Source organism: Thermochaetoides thermophila (genome assembly GCF_000221225.1).
Source record: "Thermochaetoides thermophila DSM 1495 unplaced genomic scaffold scf7180000011806, whole genome shotgun sequence".
NCBI classification, from domain to species: Eukaryota; Fungi; Ascomycota; class Sordariomycetes; order Sordariales; family Chaetomiaceae; genus Thermochaetoides; species Thermochaetoides thermophila.
Window position 1 is genome coordinate 15,994 of NW_006383023.1, and position 18,844 is coordinate 34,837.

At 52.7% G+C, this 18,844-nt stretch overlaps 4 protein-coding genes across 4 annotated transcripts; 2 read left to right on the forward strand and 2 right to left on the reverse strand.

Moving 5' to 3' along the window:
• Nucleotides 1–3,699: 3,699 nt before the first annotated feature.
• CTHT_0000560 (uncharacterized protein) lies at nt 3,700–6,090 on the forward strand (the record flags this gene model as incomplete). Its single annotated transcript, XM_006690547.1, has 5 exons — nt 3,700–3,728; nt 4,134–4,441; nt 4,617–5,309; nt 5,362–5,536; nt 5,670–6,090. 5 exons carry the CDS (start codon nt 3,700–3,702, stop codon nt 6,088–6,090), a joined length of 1,626 nt encoding a protein of 541 aa, XP_006690610.1.
• A 568-nt stretch (nt 6,091–6,658) lies between these two features.
• Nucleotides 6,659–7,054, reverse strand: CTHT_0000570 (uncharacterized protein; the record flags this gene model as incomplete). Its single annotated transcript, XM_006690548.1, has 1 exon — nt 6,659–7,054. The coding sequence occupies one exon, from the start codon at nt 7,052–7,054 to the stop codon at nt 6,659–6,661; it is 396 nt and encodes a 131-aa protein (XP_006690611.1).
• A 3,017-nt stretch (nt 7,055–10,071) lies between these two features.
• On the forward strand, nt 10,072–14,712 carry CTHT_0000580 (uncharacterized protein; the record flags this gene model as incomplete). Its single annotated transcript, XM_006690549.1, has 10 exons — nt 10,072–10,454; nt 10,530–10,972; nt 11,071–11,888; nt 11,957–12,114; nt 12,918–12,932; nt 13,023–13,480; nt 13,540–13,805; nt 13,870–14,284; nt 14,351–14,562; nt 14,617–14,712. 10 exons carry the CDS (start codon nt 10,072–10,074, stop codon nt 14,710–14,712), a joined length of 3,264 nt encoding a protein of 1,087 aa, XP_006690612.1.
• A 729-nt stretch (nt 14,713–15,441) lies between these two features.
• CTHT_0000590 (alcohol dehydrogenase-like protein) lies at nt 15,442–16,620 on the reverse strand (the record flags this gene model as incomplete). Its single annotated transcript, XM_006690550.1, has 2 exons — nt 15,442–16,368; nt 16,444–16,620. The coding sequence occupies 2 exons, from the start codon at nt 16,618–16,620 to the stop codon at nt 15,442–15,444; spliced, it is 1,104 nt and encodes a 367-aa protein (XP_006690613.1).
• Between the last annotated feature and the right edge of the window lie 2,224 nt (nt 16,621–18,844).

The following is an 18,844-nucleotide window of genomic DNA, read 5'->3' on the forward strand; positions in this document are numbered from 1 at the left end:
AATAGCTACCTAACTACTCTATATACATGTGTGCCGCCGGAGAAAAAGCCCGCGCCGAGGCAAAACCGGTGTGAGCGAGGGGAAACATCGGGCAGGTTGCGCAACATATGCCGGGTAGGGATCATTTTTTCACGATCCCAAGGACCTGAATCTCTACCCCCGACACTGACTCCGACGAGCTGGTGTCGGGGTCGCTGCCCCTGTGGGATCGGGCTCGAACGCGTAAGGGAAAGCTGGGGGGTCGCTAAGTTGGGACGGGGAACCCGGTGGCAGCGTCCCAAGCCTGGCCCAAAGTCCAATCTGGAAGGCCCTAGACCTGAATAGTTGGAAGGAGATATTGTAACGAGTGACTTGGTCTGGTGCAGGCAGGGATCGACAATGCGTCAAATGAGTTAGATGATGGCCACTGACGATGTGGGGTGCACAGCGAAGTCAATTACTATGTGTAATAATCTTTCTTGGTCCTCAGTGTCTTTGTGTCAGGGAGAGGAGGAACCAAGAGAAGTCTATCATGACCGGGCATCTTCCTTTATAGAATCCTCATCATGCCTCGGCCATATGGCTCATTCCCTTCGGTCATCCGGCTCTAGACATCTTCCGGGAATAACCACGTATTTGTGCCGCTCATAATCATCCTATCTCGGTGTCCCTTGTGTTGGCAGTCGGGGACATCCCTTTCCTTGGACTGCCGTGTCCATGTGACAGATATAGAAGCTTTTGAGCATGTGAAGCGATAAGCATGACTTGAAGTTGAGACATCTGACAGGAGTGAGAATTGAATTGAATTGCATTTACGACCCGTATCACCCATGAGAATGCTCGGTCGTGCCCACGACGCCGTTGGGCAAAAGGTACATATGCACTCGCTAGTCTAAGCTATGTACACGCGGGAATTATCAAAGAGGGAAAAACCGGTGCGTATGCGTGGGATAGATGAGTGGTGTTGAAAAAGGGGGAGAAGTAGCAAAGGGGAAAAGAAAAAGAAAATAGGTTAGGAGGGGTGAGTGTGAAGTATGTGGATGTCCAAACTAGACCGTTTCAATTCTGATTCTTCGTTGTTAGGGGTGCGCATCGATCGAGATGTAAGGTCATGAGTGAGAGTGGGAGGGGGGGCGTTGAGTAGGGATGGCTTGTCCTGTTTGATGGTCCCTGGCTGAGCCGTAACGTTCTAGTGGTGACTTTCTATTCTCGAATAGTTGATATGAGTGCCAAAACGCTCTGGGGTCTAGGCGGCCAGCAAGGGGGTTGTCAAGGGAAGAGAGGGGGCACTGGAGAAAGTGGCCCCTGGATACCGTCTCGTCGCAAGAGCAAGTTTTGATCGCACTCAACTCAGCTGGCACTCCACGCTGCTTTCGTGTCCAATCCCTACGTCAAAAGGCAGGCGGCCTCAGTCTTAGAGTAAATTCCAACAAAACAGAGGTCTTGTACATCCCCCCACGTGGAGCAGGCTTAAAGCGGCACAAGACGGACCCAGATCGGCTTACTCTTCGATCTGGTGACTTGAGAATTCCCCCCCCCCCAAGACCTCTGTGAAGTGGTTCGTGGTAGTTATAGATGGCAAACTGAGCCCCTGGGCCCAAGCATCCTCGAGAGCATTCGCTACGGCCTCCGTGGTAGGCCTAATCAAGAGATTACTCCTCCCAGCCTCGCCCAGGCCGCGTAAGGTCCCTCCGGATATGGTGTCATGGTGGAGGGCAAATAAACCACAATCCAGCCTTCTGGGTTCGCCCTTCGGCCAAACCTTTCCTTAGCCTGTTCGACAGGAGGTGCCTCTCTAGGTGGCTTGCCGAGGCATCAGGATACGTTGACTTCCTCGAGTACCACGTCCGGTTCAACCACCCGTCGGATCCCGGCTCCAGGAGAGTTGTGCGCGGTCGTCCATGTACATGAACGATGCAACTTGTTGTGACGGGGTAATGATGGGTAAAGAGTATAGCACAAAGAGTATCGGTGACCATGGGGATCCTTGGGGCAGCTCAGTGTCCGAGTGAAAGATAGATCGTGCCCACCTAAAGGAGAAGCGGCGCCTCTCGCAGAAGGTTGTTGCCGCCTCGCAGATGTTTTGGGGCCATTCCTAGCCTATTAGGACCTCTTGAGTAGCTGATGATGGACCGAGGGGTAGGCTGAGTCCACGTCGAGTGTAACCAGCAGCCCGTGGCATCCTTGACGTGATCTAATCTCCGCATCATGGACAAAGGCCTGGACAAGGTCGAGAGCAGATCTCGAGGGAATAGCCCGGCGATATCTGGGGGATAATGCCTGATAAGATTGCAGCTGAAGTCATCCTTCTCGCGAGGAGTCTCTCAATGCCCTTGCCGAAGAGAGACAATAAGGTAATCGGCCGCCATCCTTTGTAGGATCGGGGGTCGCGGCCCGGTTTGGACAGAGTAGCCACGGTTGCTTGCTTGAATGCCGAGGGGAAGTAGGCGGGGCGGAGACAGGCTTCAGAGAGACATCGGGCAATTGGTAGCAATTTGTCCCAGGCATGTCGAACAAATGCTAGAGGCACTCTATCGGGATCCGGAGTGTTAGATGTCGCCCCAAAGAAACTGTCAGTGAGTTCAACGTCCGAGGGTGGGGTATTTAACTTGGTCCGTAAGTCTGGGGTGATTCTTGGTCCGGACCAAAGCGGTCTGGAGCCAGACTGCGAACCAGCTGGGGGGAAGGCTTGGGCGGCAAGGTAAGCTGCTATTTCCTCTACGTTCAAGATGGAACGCCCATTGACTGAAATTACCGATGGGCGGTCGTCCGAGGAGCCCTTGCGCCATCGCAGGATGCGACCTTAGTCGGATGGGGTGGCAACGGAAGCATCCTGATCTCAGTAGAAGTTCGTACGGGCCTCTTTACAGAGTTTCCTGAGACCAGGGGGTCCGAGTCTCTGGATACCTGGAGCGTCTCAGACCACCATGGAGTGCTCTTTGTGTGTGGGCCAGGGGGAACAGCGAAACGGCCAACTACTCCTTCTAAGGCGTCATAGACTAACCAAGCATAATTCTCCAGGTCTTGCAAGGTGAGGATTTGCCTCGGTTGGGGCAGAAAGACCTCTAGGAGAGCGGAGGCTTCGTCGAACCGGCTTCTTGGTAGCAATTTCGGGGGAGGGAGGGGTATCGGGCGGGCTCTGTCCACTTGCACCAGCAGGGTTTTGTGATCCGAGGTCCAGTGGGCAAACTCAGCGAAGGCTGTCTCCGGCCCCAGGGCTAGATCTAGTACTCCACCAGCCCGATGTGTAGAGCCGGGCGGGTTTAGGACGTGAAGGCCACGGGTCGAGATCCAGGCAGCGAGCATGTCTCTTCTGGGGTTCGGCAGGGCTCGCGAATCCCAGTGTGGTGTCGTGTATTAAAGTTGCCAAGGACAAGAGTGCGTTGTACGCATTGTATGTTTCTAACGCGTGTCCAGTCTGGGAGGGCCCTATCCAGCCTGGGATGCAGGTATACGTTGACAACCGTGATCGATGGTAGGGAGATGCCGAGAATGGCGTGGTCGGGGGAAAGGCTGGGTCGAAAGTTAGATGCCGGTTCACGTATATGGCAGCGCGTGTATCGTTGTCGTCGAGGGCTAAGGTAGTGAAGCTCGGGTGACGTCGTACTTTGCCGAAGGTTATAGGGGGTTCTTGGATGCAAGCAATTTGACAATTTACGCTTGACGGCAAGCTCCAGGACACCGTCGGTATTGGCTATGGAGCGTTGGACATTGGCCGAGATGATTTTGAGAAAGGGTGGCATCACTTAGTATCTTACGAAGATAGTGTCGCCAATAGGGGTCGATGGTCGGTCGGGGCCTTGTGAAGGAGGATTCTGGGAGGGAGGGGAAGAGGAGGACAAAGGGGCCGTAGCTGCCCGGAGCGGTTGTATAGGACCGTCTGTTGAAGGCTGGGCGAGGCCTCTTGTCCTGACCGGGCGGCGAACGGGGGTCTCTCTACGAATGTGCTGCCATTCGTCAAGGGAGGTCCCTCTACGGATGCGCTGCCATTCGTCGAGGATCGCAACGCCCTCAGAGGAATCCCATGGCAACACCTTTCCCTCTTTTCTTCCTCTGATTCCTGGATCCAGCCAATCAGAGGGGGCGCTGCAAGGATAGACCAATCAGGAGTGGTTAACCTGAGCATTTCGGCTCGCAACACCACGATTACCGAGCACCCTCGCCGAGATACCCCCCTCGAGCGCCGGTGTTCTCGCCGCTCTTGAGAGGGCCCGCGAGGAGGTCAAGGAGTTCAACGCCTTCATATCCGTTGCTGAAAAGCTGCTGCGCGCAATCGAGGACGTCGAGAGAAATCTTGATGGCACTGAAAAAGAAGGTTGGGAAGCCCATCATCGCCAGGCTTCACTCCTTCCTCATCCAATCTACAATGGCCCAGGAGCGGCCCATTTACTGAGGTTCTTCCTCCCCCCAACCCGGTTAAATCTGACTTCCAGGAGGAGCTCGAGCAGTTCGTATGGGACGTGTTCGATACCCTCGCTGGAGTGGCAGGCCGTTTTTCGACCCGCCCCGACAGGCAGACAAAGAGCGCCCCCTGGTGGTCGGAGGTGCTGGCCACGGCCAGGGAGACTGACCCCATAGTCTATCGCAAGCTCTACAAGAAGGCCAGGGCGAACTTCCATAGGGATAGGTTACCTCAGCCTCGACCCCGGCGGAGTGGGGTAAGATACTTAAGTGGCGCATCGGCCATTCGGATGATCGGCCCACCGTCATTGTCGTGAACGGAAGAGTGATCTCGGACACGGAGCGGGTGGCGGCTTACCTCGCTACTCAAGCCTTCCGCCTTGCAGGGGCCCGAGAGGGTTCCCGCCCGGCCTGGTCCGGACCCCGTCTTATCTCTGAGTGGGCAGCGAGGCTCGCTGACCCGCCCAGCGACGACGAGCTCAAGGATGCCTTCCTCGGTGCCACCTCGAACACACCCGGCCCCGGCGGAGTGCCACTGGCGTTCCTCAGACACACCTGGGAGCTCGTTTGTCCAGCTGCCCGAGTTAACGCCGAAGGCTGCGTAAAAAGGGAGACCTTCCCTAAAGCCTTCAAACAAGCAACAGTGGCACTCTCTCGAAGCCCGGGGAGATCCGCGATCATACAAGGGCTAGAGGCCGATCACTCTGCTGTCGAGTTTCGGCAAGGTGTGGAGAGGCTTCTGGCCCGAAGGATAACGGCGGCAGCGCTAAACTCGGGGCTGCTCCCCCCAGACGTTGCAGGAGCCGTCCCATCTAGATCCGCGTTGGACCTCATCCAGGCGCTCGTGCATGACGCGGAGACTATGTCGAGACCCCAAGCTCAGCCCTGCGACGCAGGCGGCCATAAGAGCGTCAGCGACGACTGCAGTGGTAGGACTGGTCAAGCGCCTGTCTAACACAAGGGTCCGGGGTTCCCCCGCAGCTGGCCCCAACATCTTCAATGCAGTCGTCACCCCCTCTCTTCTGTACGGCATAGTCCAACTTAATACCGGCCCACATAGGACGGGGGTCAACGGCCTCTTGGTCCCATCCAGGCCCGCATCGGCGTGGTCATCTCTCACCAAGGTTGCAAACGCAGCACTGAGGGTGATTTCCCGGTATGGAGGACAATACCAACCCCGTGGTTCTGGTAGCTTGCCGGCCTCTATCCTGAGTACTTGCTGACAGAGAACCAGCAAGGTGGAGAAACAGCATTGCGATGTTACCGGCCAGCCACCCTCTGTGGATTAGGCTCGCTCGAATCCCCTACCACGGCTGGTCCCGCTTGCACCAAGCGGCCTCTGATCTGAGGGCTAGGCCCCAGTGGGAGCCCAAACGCGCAGGCATCAGGGCATGGCTTGGCCTACCTTCCTCTCCTCCCAAGAAACGTCGCGTCCCTCCCCCGGACTTGCACAGATGGTGGCAGGCCAACAGACCCCCCTCGGCTCGATGGAGCCGGCACTCGGACAACCCTTCGAGAAGTTTCCCCGGCAGTGCCTCTCCCGGTGGCTGGCAGAGGCCTCGGGTCACGGCGACTTCCTGGAGTACCACAGGCGGTTCAACCACTCCCCGGAGGCTATCAAAGAGTGCCCCTGCGGCGGGGTGGTGTCCAGAGGCCACTTCTTTTCCTACCCTCTCACCTCTTTCAACAACCCACTTGCCGGCAGCCTAGACCCAAGGGCTTTTTGGTCTTCCTCCAGCTGTTCAAGTCCAGGACCTTCCTGGTCAAACTCTGGGGGCAAACCTGGGACGCTTCCACAGGGCACCCTATCCCGTTACCACGCCTCCCTCGCTCCCCTCTCGCAAGCCCGCCCAAAGCCCAGCGCGCTGATCATCTAGACTCCGAGCCTAACGACCCGGAGTAGGACCCAACGAGGTACATACCTGGGGCCGGCCGGTTTCAAGAACCCTCCCCTGTACACAGTACACTGCACTCCCTCTAACCCACGCCGGTTTTACCCTATGCGACTTTTTCCCGGCGTTACCTGTATTTAAGTCCATCTCAGGTAATTTTTGCCCGCCGGCGTCGTGGGCACGACCCAGCACCCTTGAGGGTGAACCCGGTCGAAAAATAGGATAAATAGATGAATAAATCCCATGGCAGCTGGGCAACACTAGTGCAGCCTTGCTCCGAGGATCGGAGTCTGCCGGAGCTTAGAAAGTCGATAAAACCTCTGGCATCGCAGTTCCTGTTCGTGATGAGTCGTTGGGCCTCTGCGATGACTTCATTTAAAGGGAACCTAGTTGTCGCCATCCCAAGGCAGCTCGGAGGCGTTGTCTACATCCCTCCAAGGGAACCATGGTCGCTTCGGTCTCTGGGGATGGGAGCGAGACGTGTCTGCCGCCGAGGGTTCGGCCTCCATCAGGTCCAATGGCGATGGCGTCACGTCCTGCGCGTTACGGGACTCTGCGAGTTTAGTTTTATAGGCTGCACGACCCTCTTTTCTGATCGAAGAGCGTTCTTCTTTGGTCGGCTTAACTGCTCTGCCTTGCAAGACCTTAGGTCTCGTAGGGCAGTCCTGATAACCCGGAGTGAAAGGGCCGAGGCAGTTGGGGCGTTGTGAGATTAGGTTGCGTTGCCTGTGATCCCTGGCCTTTCGTAGGACCGAGGGACGCCGGCGCTGGTTGGCGCCCATGTTGAGTCGGAGAGCCGGCCAGTGATTAATGGGTGACTGCTCACGATAACCGCTCCTGATTGGTTAGTCCCGCGAACTCTTCCTCTGATTGGTCCGTTTCAAGAAACCAGGGAGAAAAGAGGAGTGGTTTGGAGAACTCGCTTTGGGGGAGATCTCTGCTTGGATTAAGATGATGCGCACACTAGGCGGCTTCGTTATGAGTTATACCAGATTGCGTGGGTTCAGGCACAAGGAACCAAACCTAGTTTCGGAACTCAGGCTGCAATATGTGCTGGCGCCTGCATAATCATTGTTATTCTCATGGTCTCGGGGAAGGCTCTCCGCATCCGGACAGTGTCATTAAACTTCACAACCGTATAAGCTAAGAGAAGTTCTGATATTCAGGAGGGGAAAAGCAGAGTGATACTGGCTTCGAGCACATCAGCAAGGTTAGGTCAGCGACAAGATTGAGCTTTCCGCCAAGGAGCAAGTCAACGGCCCGGATTTGCGTGCCTATTCCCCGCGCGGGGAAGCAAACTTCACATAGTGGGGCGCGACGGTCCACACAGGACCGCGGGGTAATTGGATTGAATTGAACTGAATTTAATAAAATTGAATTGAATTGAATCATGTTTTACGGCCAGTCCCACACCTCGCGGTGCTGGGGGTAATGTTTGGTGCTGAAGTTAAAGTGTGGGGTTGGTCACCATCATCACAACCTCGGTAATTTAACTGTAGATTAGGCAGTGATGATTTTGAGATTCCAGATTTTCGTCCCTAATAGATATATAGCATACATGTGCGTAAATATGTCTGTATACAACTCATAGTCTTGGGATCTAGTCGAAGACAGCGAGGTTAGGATCTCAACCGGCAGCCCGCAGCTGATGGGAGTCTTGCCTTATTTGCGGGGCAGGCGGGAGAGCTGCCTCGCACACAGACAAGAGGGCTGAACAGTCAGCCTGGCACAGCTCGACGTGGTGGAGGGTTACACAACGTAAACCACCTGCTGGACCTACGTATCTGGGTCATATGCACAACTTCATGAGATTCTGGTCCTTTATTGCATTTATACCTTTTCTTTTCTCCTCCCTTCTGGTCTTCTCTTCTCGAATCTTATCCCCTTTGCACAAGTACTGTCACGGACACGGCAGTCAAAGGAAAGGCGTATCTCCCACTGCCAACACAAGGGATACCAGAGATAGAATGGTTGTGAACGACGCAAATACGTGGTTAATCCCGGAAGATATGGAGCCACACGACCGAATGAGCCAGATGGTCGAGGCAGGAGGACGAGACCCCTGAAAAGCCTGGTAGGCTGAGGCACTCACAAGGGCAAGAGGATTCCATAAAGCAAGCTGCCCGGACATGATGAAGGGCTTCTCTTGGTTTTTACTCTCCCTAACAACAAGGACACTGAGGACCAAGAAAAATTATTACACGTATTAATCGACTTCGTCGTGCAACCCACATCGTCAGTGGTTATCATCTAACCCGTTTGACCCATTGTCGATCTTTGCCTGTAACAGACCAAGTCTCCCATTGCAAGTACTTCTCTTCGTCTTTTACTAGATAAGCTCTCAGTAGACTTGGTTTTACAGAATCTAACTCTCCTGCCCCTCCCGGCTCATATCCTTCAGGCCTTGATGATAAGTGGGGCAAGAGTATAAGTTCTCATACATCCGATAACTCCTATACCTAGCAACTACCGATCGAAACAGGATGTAGTTCCCGCACGAGCAGAGCGATGCCGGAAAGCAGAGGATGATTCCAGGGAAGTGTGTGCCAGCCCGTATGCCATCATGTAATTATTATCCAGCGCAACGAAGGCAAAACCGCCATAAGTCACCAGTCTGGTCTACCTCGACCCCAGGCCTTTAGGCATCCATCATATCGGTTTGTCATATCTTACCATTCCCATGACGACTAGTAGCACTTGGTTGTTTGACATGAGTTCATAACGAGTTAGCGTGTCCTGCAGCTTAATGAGCAGCATCCGGTACCACCATCGCCCCAATGATAGAAGCTGGGAGACATGCTCATAACATAGTTTATCCAGTGGTACTTTTGGCTGTAGCATCTTGGAGCACTTTTCGTTCGCGCTGCTTGCGTAGGTAGACGAACATTGACTAACCTCAGGGAGACATGCCCATGTCCGAGAGCAAATTGAACTCCGCACTTGCAGCATTGGGCACTTCGGCTGCTACGCACCGTGTTGGTTGAGAATCAAACTAGGGATACTGATGCAGCTAAACAAAAACAAAGCGTCGAACCAACAACTTCATCTACGCGACTGGAGCGTGGTGTCGTGTGTGTTCAAGGCATGGCTCAAGCAGGCGAAGTCGACAAACCAATCAGTTAATGACCGTTCCAGCTATATCTCGCCTGTGAGTTACGCCATGAGTGCTTGTTAATGCTTCTCATTGCATCGGATCTGCACGCTTGATTTTCCGAGGTCAACTATTGTAAACTGGCATGCTCCCCTGGTGCTATAGGTCTATACCAATCTCGCTCAAACCCCCTCAAGTTGAATTCTTGCCACGTGCACGGTGTCTGCACAATGTCCAACAACGCTAGCGATTGTTCTTGGCGTTCGATAGTAGGCGCATCTCCGCGCAACCCAGATTGTCTGTGCGGATCAACATAAAGATCAAGGATGCGTGCGGACGGGAGCCGCGTCCGATGAGCAACATGGCCCGTTTCTTCGGTCCTCGATTTGCCTCTGGAAGGTTGCAACGCGACGGTGCTTGGCGCAACCGTGAGCCGTGCGGTGGACAAGGGTATCGACCCGGACTCCGTGAGATTGCGAGCTGCGAGGTGCATTAGCCTCGCGGGAATGTCCAATTCTGGCAGGCAACTCCAATGCAACTTGGACATCGAGATGAAGCGACGCGCAGACGCTATGTATATGAAGGGACTGCTCTCTGTTGCTGTTAAGGACTGGCCGAGGTCTCTATCGGTCGTTGTCTTCAGGACCACCGAGCAGCAGTCCCAGAGTTTCAGTGTCCCTTTTCAGCTCGCAATCTCTCTGCACAGTTATGTTACCCTCCCTATCCCGGTTGGCCCTAGCCGCCAGCCTTCTCCCTGCAACACTCGCTCAGATTCAGGTCAGAAGTGATGCTAATCCTGAGGCGGCCGTGACGAACCTCTCCCAATTGGACTTCTCGGATGCTGCCTCTCCTCAAACTATCAACTTTGGTGGCCTGACTCTGGGCTGCAAATGCATTCCCGGCGATCCTTGCTGGCCGTCAGCAAACAAATGGAATGCTCTGAATGCCACAGTTGGAGGACGGTTGCAGGTGCATATTCCTCCCGGCGCTGTCTGCCACAACACCTTCCAGGGTCCTCTTGGAACAATCAACACATATAATGCAACTGCCTGCGCCGAGGTTCTCCAGAAGTTCTCGGATCAATTCTGGACGTAAGTATCCGTTCCTGTAGGCAGTGCTGTGTAGTGCTGGTGGAAGTCGTCAGGCTGACATTGCTCTCCCGGCAGGACGGAGCAGCCGGGTGCCAACCTGTGGACATACTTCACCAACGACACGTGCCGACCGACAACGAACCCGAGCGAACCATGTACTCTCGGTCACTACGGCGTGTACATCCTGATGGCCACTCAGCCAGACCATGTCAAGGCCGGAATCGACTTCGCCCGCAAGAACAATGTACGCCTCATAATTCGCAATACTGGCCACGATTTCATTGGACGCAGCACTGGCCATGGCGCTCTCATCATCAACATGCACGCTTTTAACTCAATTGAGTGGATTAACTCGTACAGTGGACCTGGGTCTTATAATGGTCCTGCTGTCAAGCTCGGCGCTGGTGTGCAGGCAAGAAATGTCCTTGCCCAAGGTCACGCCCGCAACCCTCCTGTGGTTGTCGTGACTGGCGAGTGCCCGAGTGTTGGAATTGCTGGCGGATTCGTCCAAGGTGGCGGTCATGGGCCATGGACAACTCTAAAGGGCTTCTGTAAATGCTTCTTCCATCCCTACGGTTGTAATTGAGAATAAGTTGCTGACTCTGAATGACTATAGCTGCCGATAATGTCCTGGCTTTCGAAGCCATCACTGCCTCTGGTCACTATGTGACGGCCAACCAGTACCAGAATGCCGACCTCTTCTGGGCTCTGAAGGGAGGTGGTCCTTCAACCTACGCAGTCATCCTTTCTGTCACGATGAAGACGTTCCCCGATATCGCGTCGTCCGGTGCTGAACTGTACATCAATACCACGCACACATTTGACGATAACGTGATCTGGAACGGCGTCAAAATCTTCCACAAGTGGTCCAACCACTTTGTTGACAATGGCCTCTATGTGTATTTTGAAATTTGGCCCTTCACATTCCGCGTCAGACCCTTCGTCGGGATTGGCAAGACTGCGGCCCAGCTGCAGGCCATCCTCCAACCCATGCTGGATGAGCTCAACTCAGCAGGCATCCCGTTCGACTTTGACATCAAGAGCTATCCCACCTTCTACGAGCTGTATATCGATCTCTTCGAGGGTGAGGAGTCGGGCCAGTCGGCGCTCACCGGAGGCTGGATGTTCAACCACGCTGACGTTGCCAACAACAATGACGGCATCATCGACGCCTTCAAGACCGTCCTTGCTCCTCGGTCTGATCTCTGGGGTGGTATCATCGGCCACCTGTTCAATCCTGGTCATGGTATGCCACAGAGCAATAGTGCGACACATCCGGCGTGGCGCAATGCAACGGATTTCGTTATCAGTGTCCTTCCAGTTCCTATTGGTGCCTCTCTTGCTGAGAAGGCTGATCTGCAGAACGTCCTCACCAACACCATGGACGCGGCGCTGCGCTCAGCAAGCACAAGCGGTTGCACCTACATTCACGAGGTGAGTCTCCCGATTCGAGGTTCATTCCTCAGCGCTTAACTAGAGCTTTGGCTAATGGAAATGTGCAGTCTGATCCTTACCAGCCGAACTGGCAGAGCCACTTCTGGGGCTCAAACTACCCCCTCCTCAAGGCTCTGCGGTTTAAGTGGGATCCTCTTGGCGTCTTTTATGCTGTATCCACGCCAGGCACTGAGCATTGGCAGGTGATCGATTATGGGAAGAGGTTGTGTGTGACCCTGTGAAGAAATTGTATATGACATATGGATACCCTTCGTAGACATCGTGATTAATGAGTATTGTGTTTCCTTATTGACTACACTTGGATCCCATCTTGAGGAGTCATCTTGGGTATCGAGTCGAGTGTCGACATTAGTTGCTCTTTTGGAGGAGACTAGTCTGGGCCCAGCTGCCAGCTTGGATTGACTTTGGTTAGAGGGAGGGCCCAAATCGAGCTACTTGGGGGTGGGCCCTGTCTGCGACCGGCCAGCCGTGTTTTCTCCTCTACCCCACTTTGCCTTCAACGGAACAAGCGGGGCTTCCAGGGTCGCATTCTGGATTCCAAGCCTCATTGGCCAATTCCGTCGTTTGCGCTGGTCTCGGGACTGCTCGGCTACTCCCGTAGCCACCCGAAAGTTCCGCATCCCCACAGTGGCGCAACCGCCGCCAGACCATTTGCATCCCCCAGGGCCGAACTGTAATGGAGAATCTCTCTCATATTTCTGCAGTCAACAGCGTTGCTTCCTATTGCGACCCTCACGATCTCAATCCATATGCATTACTTTGTGCTGTGCTTGGTAGTGGTAGTATGACAAGGCCAAACAGCGTTACTGAGCAAACGCCCCTGCTTCATGGAGAGGATGAGCAGCGGAGCGATGTCCAAACACAAGCTCAGATCTATAACACTTCTCCATGGTTGCCCTCTGCAAAGTGCCAAGCATGGGTAGATCGTGTATTTTGCTCTCAATTTGACAAGATCCAGGTTGAAAAGAGAATTCTCTTTGCTGGATTTCTTATTACTCTCTCATTTAGCTTCACACAGGTCCCGTAAGTATGCTTACAGCTACTATCTTTTGTAGGATGCTGCAAAGACCATCTTTGGCAACTCAGATACATGCTAACAGCCTTGCTGTACAGAATCTTCTATGTTTTTCATTTAATGGAATGCGATATCTTTTATCGTGATCATCCTCCTTATGATGGCCTTGGAGACCGTTGTAGCCGTAATGAGATCGCTGCCGGGACTGCCACCCAGTACTCCATCCTCGGCATGACTACCACACTCTGCGGCACGATCAACTTATTTGTTGCCGGATGGATGGCCAAACGATATGGACCACGCATGGCACTGATGATGCAGACTTTTGTGCCTTCCATTCGTGTTGCCACTCAGATTGTCGGTGTGTTGGCTGGCGGCGAGGCCGGCATTATCATTTTCCAATGCACCCAGCTCATCACTATCATTGGTGGTCCCGTCGGATACATCCTGGTTGCCAATATCATTGCGGGAGAACTCGTTGTCCCTGCCCGTAGGACCGCTGTGTTTGGAATGCTCCAGGGCTGCATTATGTTAGGACAGGGAATTGGCTATCTGAGTGGGTTTAGTTCCCCATAGTCCTGTCTCTTTATCATAGTCTCTAACACATGGTTATAGCTGGAGGAATGATTGGCGATTACTTGGGCATCCGTCGGCCATTCGAAGTTGCCTCCTGCTCGTTCCTTCTGTCGACCATTTATGTCCGCGTGGCTTTACCTTTCATTGCACCAGAAACTATCTCCAGCGATAAATCTAGTTCAAAAGGCCTCTCAGCATTCTTCTCACCACTTCGCTTGCTTACCTCTCAGAAGGTGTGTATTGGGACCGTAGTCCGTAACCATTACGGCATCCTCTTCCTCTGCACGGGTGTCTTCCTCGGTGTGGTATGTGTAGTCCTTGGTTACATCCATAGTGGTAGCTTGGAATGATCACTGACGTGGGGTTCAGTTGGCTACTGGATATGCGCCACTTTTGATCCAGATGTATGCGACAGCCGTATTTGAGTTCCAGCAAAACGAGAATGGTTGGCTCATGTCCGGGTTCGCATTTATGCGGGCGGCTTTTCTGATTTTCTTGTTCCCTAGTATCATACGTCACGGCCGTAAGTGGTATCTGTCCCGCTCGTCGCAGTTTAATGAGCGTAAGAGCGAAGAGGCTGTGGCGTCAAAGATGAGGATAGCACCCGAAGAAATGGAAGCACCAATCGCGAGTCTCGCCGAAGAAGAACCTCTTGTACCTGAAGTTGATAAAGAGGATGAGGGAACTGCCTTTGACCTCTTCTTCTTGCGCATTAGCCTCGTACTCGATGGTGCCCTAACCATGGGAGCTGCCTTTGCTACAAAAGGATGGCATCTCTACCTCGGTAAGCCATATTTATCGATGAAATCTCCCAGGAGCGATGTTAAAACAGTCATCTAATGCGTAACAGCGTCGGTATTGCTACCGTTGGCATCGGGATCCGCGCCAGCTGCGAAAGGCGTTATGACCGAAATGTCTCCAGCGTCGAAAAGGGCTGATGCTCTCAATGCCTTAACATTGACGGAAAATATCGCAAGACTGGCCACCCAAGGATTGTTCGGGTTTATTTTCGCTGCTCTCGCCACCATCGGAAAACCTCACCTGACGTTTTTTGTTAACGCAGTAAGTGTTATAAATTACCGAGCATGTTGAAAAAGTAGCTAACGATCCCTTCAGGCGATTGCGTTTCTAGCAGCTCTTGTTTTGTTGTTGGCTCATTTCCCTCCAGAGGGTAGCAAGATCTTAGAGTCAGATGGTTGTGAGGAAGGTTGATCCTCTACCAGAGTGACCAAGTTCTTCAATCTCGATTCTTCACGTGACCACTACCCTTAGTCAGGAAATGAGGGTAAGGTTTACCATCCGTGCATCATATGGGGTAAGAGGGTTTAAATGATGGCGCTAAGTACAATATAGAGGGATAGAAACGGGGGATACAGAGATAGACTGTCTTGGCGCAGCCTTCGTTATTTTTACTACCGGGATAGGGAATCAATAAGATAAGCGCCTGCGATGCGACTCCTGGACACAAGCAGTACAAAACATTTTGAGACCCTGTAGTGTCAGCTGAGGGCACTTCTGCTCGTTAACTGTTGAAAGTAGGTGCTTCCATTACTCAACACAGGAAGCAAGATAGAAAGTGAGAGTGGAAGAATGCAGCCCAGAAAGAGAATGGGAAAACCGCTCGGAGGACACTCAGCTCTTTGAAGAGTTTCCCTCCATGAACATTTAAATGGGACAGAGGGATAATGGAAGTTTATGATGTTCAACACTCATGGAAAGAGATATTGGGAAGGGTACAGTACGAAGTGACTGCCTCGAAATATTGGTTTTGCCCACCCCCCCCATCTGCTAGGTATAGCGTAGTTACATGTCACTGCATTATATCAACCCTAAGAACAGTTGTCTAACTGTGTTCTTCAATATACAATTCTATAGTGTATGTACCAAGTTCAATCGTCATCTAGCTTCATGCTGTGTGAATATCATGCAACTTAGTTGCATTTACAAGCGCGAAACACCGGGCTGCTCATTGTACAGTACGTAACGATACCTCGCCTTGCCGGCAGCCATGTCAACGATAGCACGGTTGGCATCCTTCATCGGGATCTCCTGAATCCACGGTTTGACCCTCTGCTCAGCTGCAAGTTGCAGCATCTCCTTGATATCAGCCGGAGAGCCAATCAAAGAGCCCGTGATCTTAATTCTTTTCATGATCAAGGCAAATTGATTGATGGCTGGGAGACCATCGTCCGGAGCACCGACCTGGACGAAAGTGCCATCCAGTTTAAGCAGCGACAGGTACTTGGCAAATGGCATAGACGTAGATGAGACGGTGCAGACGATCAAGTCCAGGGTATTGGCGTGCTTCCTGGCCCAATCAGGTTCTTCATCCGTCGCAATGAAGTCGTCGGCGCCCATCTTGAGAGCATCCTCCCTCTTAGCCGAGGTCCGCGAAACAACAACGACCTTGTCAGCCTTGAGAGCCTTTGCCCACAGCAGACCGAAGTGGCCCAGACCACCCAGACCAATGATGCCGACACTCTTGCCAGGACCAGCCCCGTGATACTTCAGGGGGGTATAGGTGGTAACGCCGCCGCAAAGCATCGGAGCAGCTTCGGCCGAGCTGATGCTGTCGGGAATTTTGACCGCAAAACGAGACGGCACACGGGCATAGAGGGCGTAGCCACCATATGACTTGCCGCCGTTCATGTAGACACCGTTGTACGTGCCGGTGTGGTGCTTTTGACAGTAATTCTCCTGTCCGGACGAGCACTGCTCACAATCCCCCTTGCGGCCACGGCAGGAGTCACTCTGAGCGCCAACACCCACGCGGTCACCAACTCTCAAACCTCCCTCTACCTGAGAACCAGCACGGACGACGGTGCCGACGATCTCATGACCGACACAACACGGGTACATCGTGGGACCCTAGAAACGTCTCAGCATCATCCCAGGCCCTCCGAAGACACGATTCTAGTTGCCGGCGTTGAAAAGCTGACTTACCCAACCGCTCCGGAGAGTATGCAGATCACTGCCGCAGATGCCGCAATGGGTGATCTTGATATCAACATCCGTCTCCTCCCAGGGCTTCGGTTCGAACTCCCCCCATTGCATGTTGCCATTGGCGGAGGAAGGGTCAAGACCCAACCAGCCCTCGAACTTGTAATCGGCTTCGGCCATTGTGAACCCCGGTGTTGCTCTGAGGAGAATGTTGATGTATGCGAAGGATCAATGAAAGGCAAAATTAAATGATCTCAGCAAATATCAAGCCAAAAGTTTCTTGTGGGCTGGTGGGGGTGGTGACGTTCATGGATTTTATACCCCAGGAGCGAGGTAAGTACGTCAAGCTGGTTTCCATGGCATCCTGGTCGAGACGACAAACCTTGGCCGAAGTTCCGAATTCCGGTGACGCTAACATATAGGAGGGGCGCCGAGGTTGAAATGTCGGATCCTTCGGTCCAAATAGGATTGATATGTCCATGCTGCAGTGCGCAAGGTTTTTTTTTTTTTTTTTTTTTTTGTCTTGGATCGATCCTAGCGTCCACAACATAACGCTGTAGTATTATTAATAGCATAGCGCGATGGTTAAGATCTTTCGGGTTCGATGGGGTTCGGGAGAGTCTCCCACCAATCGGCACCCATATTAAAAATGGACCCAGACTGGGGATTTGTAGCCTTGAAAATTCTGAAACGTCCCGTTCATCTTATCGTTGTCATATCTCTCCCCTAAATTGTTGTCAGTTGGGTTGCCAGGCTAGCCCTAATATTTCTGCTGACACTTAACAGTCTTTGAAACCATCAACATGGGACGTCTTTCTCAACCATGTCGTGATGAAATGCGAGGAACAGGAAGATGGTAAAATAATAGAATGTAAGACACCTAGAACCAACACGGAGACTGGACATGCAACAAGCGAGGGCATTGCCTGGCATTGAACATAAAACTGGCGAACTATCAGACAGGAGGCCAGTGTTCACTTAAATTTCGGCTCGAACCATATGCTTTTCCGAGTCTTGCCCAGGTCACCTGCGGGACGGTGACTGTGGTGTGAATGCATGGCTATCCCCTACATAAGCTAGACGAGTAATCCGTCACTCTCTTAAGTCTTCCACTCTTCACATTCTCAGCTCAAGAGCTATTCTCTAACCCTATTCCTGCTAGATAATGGATGCAGCAGGGATAATACATGAGGCACATGTTCTTGGATACCAATTCTGTTGGTGTCGACCTAACAGGAGCTAACCCTAGCGGGACCGGTATCTCCGTGCGTAGTACGTGTCAGGTACCTGGGTACCTACGCAGAAATATTGCCGAGATTCTATGTACATTTCGCGCAGATCTCAGACCCGATGGACCGCACAACGCTGGCAGTGGCAGCACCGCAGGCTCCTACAACGCAACTTGAGGCATGATTGTAAATTTGCGTTGAGGATCCGCACTGGCACTTGACATTAAGGAGGTCCGGACAACCCACAGCGTTGGCGGCGGAAGCCAGGCAGGCGAGCTACGCATTGGGATTCCATCAGTCATCTGGTTTTTAAAAAGACCTGAAAAGATAATCTCCTAATACTAGAAACTGCAGACCCCAAGTATCTTAGGGGTAAATAACATCTCAAGTTCAGCTGGAATGAACACAAAAGCAATAAGGGAAGGCGGAGGAAGAGAAAACGAATGGGAGTTTGAATGAACAAGAAGAGAAATGTGTAGGAGGAATGGAAGAAGGAGAGAGGGAAAGTGAATATGAACTTAAGTATCTTGAGCACTTTTAAAAGCTTCCCAAACCCTATCATGCGTGCATGTCCAGGGGAGAACAGAGGACTAAATTGCACACTATCAAGGGGGCGGGGCCTATGAAGAGATTCCATCCTCGAATGGGAAGCAGATTTCAAAAGGCAACTCACACCACATCCAGGGATTTGTCCAATGAGTGGACACTCCTTTGGTGCTGAGGTTATCATAGCCTGCGGAGGGTTGGCGGGTACACCCCTGTGAAAGGCCAGGGCTAAGGTAGGAAAGAAGCAGAGGAAGTGAAGAAGGCTGTTAGAGGGCATATTGCAGGTCATTCGAACACTGATTTGGTATCCTAGACGATTCACGGAAGAGAGTAGGTAGAGCTCAGGAATATAGAAAATGTGGAAAAAGTAGAAGCGTTTGCGGCCACGGCAACGAGGTTTATATCACTGTACAATGCAAGTTGTGCGAGCTGTAAGTTCAATATCCTAGTAGTCAGGTCACATGCTTCGTGAAGCTCCAGCTGGTCGTTGTGTCTCGGGTACCGTCTCCTGGACGTGGAGTCGCACCTTTACTCACTGTGCACCCAGTGTTGAGTCTTCTGGACTGCAGGTGTCTCAGATCGCAAGCCTTAGGTGGTTAACTCATGGGAAGCTCGGAGGGCATTGGAAC